The following is a 4766-nucleotide window of genomic DNA, read 5'->3' as shown; positions in this document are numbered from 1 at the left end:
GCAGAGCTTACTGAGTGCAGGCAGATCACTGATTGAGTTTCCGGTTATCTTCTGAGAGCGGGCAGGCAGATATTTGACAGAAACTGTTCTCCAGAGAACTTCTGAGAACGGACAGGCAGATTACCAGCAGAGAAAACTCTCCAGAGTTTCAGGTGTCAGGCAGGTTCAATCTGAGGGGCAGAGAGGAGAGAAAACAGATCAGGTTCAGATCTCAGGGGGTCAAAGTTACAGACAGGCTGGTTGGCTCAGGCTTGCTAACCGTTACTGGCAAACACTCTGGCACTGGAGTGAAGCCCTCCGCCTCCTTAAGTACGGATCTCCTGCTGAGCAGATGAGGAACAGGTGGTGCAATCAGCCCCGGCTCCAGGAGATCTCGTACGCCCTCTGGTGGAGAAAGTGGACAGACCTCCAGATCCCAGCACTCACTAATAAAAGAAAAGATAATAAAAATGTTTTTGGGAAAAGTTCACCTATTTACGTATAGTCTCTTTTTCCTAACCATGCAAACGAAAGTAATTAAAAAACAGAAATCAACCGTTTTTCATTCACTACCAAAAAGGTCAGGAAACCCTGTTGTCTTGTGTTAACTCCTTTGGCTGAAATTATTTCAGTGAGAGGCTTTTTGTAAACACCTACTTATCTTTGATAATGCTCTGATAAAAGTTTGTCACATACATCACTTTCAGCTGTAAAAGGTTAACAAAGACAGCCTGTTTTACCCACATCACTGTAAGAGCAACAGTAAGGCTTTTACTCCATACTGAGTGGTATTGTGTTATTCTTGACTGATTTATTTAAATTAACAAATTATTTGTGTAGATGAAGTAAAACAATTTATTTCTGCTGATTTGTTTCTTCTCATTTCAGTTGGGGTCAGTGTGAGTGTGCCACTTGGTCTTCAGCACTCTTTAACACATAGCCAGTACAAACCCAAGCACTGTCAGCATAAGTTGTTGTGTCCTTAAGACACTTTGCCCAAATCACCTACTGGTGGTGGGCAAAGTGCCTATGTACAACTGTCAATCATTGTTCCTGTGCCCAGAAAAACAAAACCTCACCTCCCTAAATTATTATCCCCTGTCGTTCTCACGCTAGTAACCACACAATGTTTGAGATAAAGGGCTCCTCCCCTTACCCTGTACCTACACTTTCTAGGTATCCTTACTGCTGTGTCCAGTATGGTGTCTCCAGTACTACTCTCGTTCCGGCTTCTTCAACTGTGGCTGAACGTCATGCATCTGGATCCCACACAGCCTGCACACAGACACAGGCCACTTATAACCGTGCCTCAGTGCCTCCAGTCCTTGTCCCAGTGGCAGGATAGGCCACATCTTACAGCAGAGGCTCTACTCAACCTTCTCCTGTGCCCGAAGGAGGCTGTGCAATGGATCCATCCTACTTGGGTTGAGGGTGACCTGACCACCCAGGCATAGAGAGGGGAGCTTTTTATGCCTTAATTATAGCTTAATTTGTTTTTGTGCCTCTCCTGGAGAGCTCTCAATTTGGCCAGGTTTCCTCTGCTGCACCGGCTCTTCTTAGGCTAGTAGATACACCTCCCCTCCACGAAAGATCTCCTCTCTCAATTGGGTGGTCAGAGTCTTTACCCTGGTGGGTTTGATCTCTACAAGGTCCGGCTTTACTTTCTTCCGATATGGTGGGAAGGTAGGCCGCTCAGTTGCTACTGCCTGTGCATCATCCACAATGGTCATCATAGCAAGGAACTAGACTCCCTACATTGCCCATTTTCTGGCTTAGTGGATTTTTTCAGGGGCTGTAAAGATCTCCATCGATCTTTAAGGTGTATATTGCTGTCATTTTCTTCCTCTTTAGATATTAATATCCACAAATCATGACAGAAAGGTGAATGTTTTAGTAAAAAGATTGATGTTTAAAAAGGAATTTTAGGCGACCAACCAAAGAGCAGCCAAGATCACACTAAGGAAAGTTGGGAAACTTTGAATGGCTACTTCTGTATGTCCGTTGGCTTCCAATCTAAGTCTGCTTGTTATATATAGATTAGTTGAAGACAACTGATATGTCACAGAGGTCATGATATTGTGGCTATTTCAAGAAGAAGAAGCTTTTTATAAAATTCTCTTTTTATAAAGTTCCTCGTTTTCAATACTGCTGTAGATAATGAAGAAGAAATCCCTTAAAAGCTGTCAAGAAAAATATGTTAAAAAAAACTGCCCTTAAAATGCAGCAACTCTGAAAATAAATTAATGAGAAATTGCAATGGCTTTGCAAAAAAAGAACTCTACATCCAAGAGGATGCAAGTGAGGTTTCCTCAAAAGACACATTTTGCTTACACTTTTGCTAAACTTTTTTAATATATATATATCTTTTTCTTTCTTTTTTTTTTTTCTTCTTACTCATTTAAGTCACTTTATTTAATTTATTGCTAAGCTTTGGGACTGTTATTTTTTTAAAATATTGGTTGTTTTTTGTGCCAAGTTTGTGTCTAAGCAGATTTACTTTTACTCTCTTTTATTATATTCACGGGTTTAATTGATAATAAAAAAATGTGTTAACATTCAGCATTGTTAAAGAAAGAGTTAAAAAAAAGCTCTAAAAGCTAAGGTCTAAGTACTTTTGTCAATTCAAATTGTTTATTTTTATAACTGAAAAATAAAAAGTGACTTTCACATTTCATCACAAAAAAATAAAGAATCTGAAATGTGAAAATGGCCTTTGAGTTTAGTCAAAGAGCTATTGCTGCCCTTCTAAATATTTGATTTATGTTTATGCGTTTCACACCAACACTACCGTTTTATTTTGCTTCGTGGCTGGATTTAATGGAGGAAAACGAGATGAAACTATTGGTACATGTTTAAACTGCCCTGCAACATACTCAAACAAAAATGTTAAAAAATAACTAAGCAAATGTTCAAACGATAATCAAAAGTGTGTTTTATGTTAGCAAAGATAACCATTAGAACAACCTTTTTTTTCTAATAGAGAAGACAAAACTCAAATGTGTACAAATAAGGTAATCAGGCTTAAAGCTGCTGCAGAGGTTCTGTTATCAAATAATCACAAAAATATTGATTACACTGGTTTATGCATACAACATTTCTAGGAATTCAACAAATTTATTCTTGTTTTGAACATGAAGCAGAGACAGCTGCAACTGTGGCCCACATGGATACTTTCCATCTGAGACCTATAGATTCAGTTTCAAAAGCTGCCTGTGGAAATCTGTCTGTGCAATTGGGTGACTGTGGCTATAGTGTAAGGAGCGTTGAGTGGTCAGTTAGACAATGATGACTTTGCTCGAAATAACTTAGCTTACGCAAGATAATGACCACAGAGTCAAAGTCACATAAAAAACAACTGAATAACAGAAAGTAACCAATGTTAGTGGGTTTTATTACAGAAATCCCAAATACCTGACAGAAACAACATTATATACAATTCTGAAAGGTTAACTAAATGAATCAAATAATGTCACAGAGCTTCTGATTTAATGGCTGTTTTGTTTAGTTTGCTTCTTCTACAAAGCCTCTTAATAGCATTCCTTACTTCTTCTGTCTTCAAAGAGTAAATAATAGGATTAAGCAAAGGTGGAACAGTGTATGTTAAACTTGAGTTTATGTTCCTTGCATTTGGATGAATATAAGAAGTCAGGACAGCTATATTGGTTCCAACAAAAGGTAAGAAAAAAAGAGCAACGAGAATCAGGTGAGAAACACATGTTTTTAGAGCTCTCAGTCGTTCTTCTCTCGAAACAGTTCTTGCCAGAGCGACAGAAATGCAAGCATAAGAGCCAGATATCAGAATAAGAGGAATGCAGATGACTAAAATCAGGCCAACAGCAGCCATCATATAGCTGTAAGATGTATCATTACAGGCCAGTTGATATATAGGTCCATGATCACAGAAGAAGGTTTTAATTTCTACAGATGCACAGAAAGAGAGGCGATTAATAAACCCAGCCAATACTGCGTTGACACAGAGCATAACAATCCAAGAACTCAGCAGCATTGCAACAACAGATTTTGTGGTTATAATGCTGTGATATCTTAATGGAAAGCAAATTGCTATTAATCTGTCATATGCCATTGTGACAAGGGTCCATGATTGAATACTTCCAAATAATAAGACAAAGAACATGTAAGTTAAACAAGCCTCATAAACAATGTACCTCCTGTCAAATAAAAACGTGTCCAAGAGTTTTGGGATAAGAGCTGTGCTCCCACAGAGGTCTGTAAAAGCCAAGTTAAACACTATTATGTATTTGGGAGTATGGAGGGTCTTAACAAGGTAGATAACAGATAGAAGAAAACCATTGCCAAGCACAGTCATGATGTAGACAAAGCACAAGAAGACAAAGTAATACTTAACATGAGGGATGTTGTAAAACCCAGCAAGATAAAACTTTGTAGGTCGAACAAATGTGGTGTTCAAGGTTATGCTAAAAAGACCCTCTCTGTACATCATTGTTATATTTTTGAATGGATCTAAAATAAAAATTATATAGCAAAAAACACAACCAAGGATTAGAGGGTTGGCAGAAAAAAACAACCCATCCCACTAGACATCAGCCTGTGTTTTGCTCTCCTGTGAACTGTTCTAGATTTACCTTTGTCTTATATATATCATGCTCTATGTTGATGGGGGTGGTATGACACTGTGACTCTCAAATGGTTAATGTCATTTAAATGTGATGTAACTGACAGTTCAAAGATGTAGCCTGGATGTTAAATATTAAAACAATTATCTTGCACAATGTTTTGCTCATTAAAACTATACAGTGATTTGTAAA

The 4766-nt window shown here is 38.2% G+C and overlaps 1 protein-coding gene across 1 annotated transcript; it reads right to left on the bottom strand.

Annotated features, from left to right (window-relative positions):
* Window positions 1-3429: 3429 nt before the first annotated feature.
* On the bottom strand, window positions 3430-4495 carry LOC107088117 (olfactory receptor-like protein DTMT). The gene has a single exon (XM_015380066.1). The coding sequence runs from the start codon at window positions 4439-4441 to the stop codon at window positions 3449-3451; it is 993 nt and encodes a 330-aa protein (XP_015235552.1). The 5' UTR covers window positions 4442-4495; the 3' UTR covers window positions 3430-3448.
* Window positions 4496-4766: the final 271 nt, after the last annotated feature.

Source organism: Cyprinodon variegatus, unplaced genomic scaffold, assembly GCF_000732505.1.
Source record: "Cyprinodon variegatus isolate N-32 unplaced genomic scaffold, C_variegatus-1.0 Scaffold207, whole genome shotgun sequence".
Lineage (NCBI taxonomy): Eukaryota > Metazoa > Chordata > Actinopteri > Cyprinodontiformes > Cyprinodontidae > Cyprinodon > Cyprinodon variegatus.
The sequence above is the reverse complement of the archived record's forward strand: the minus strand, read 5'-3'. Positions and strand labels throughout refer to the sequence as shown.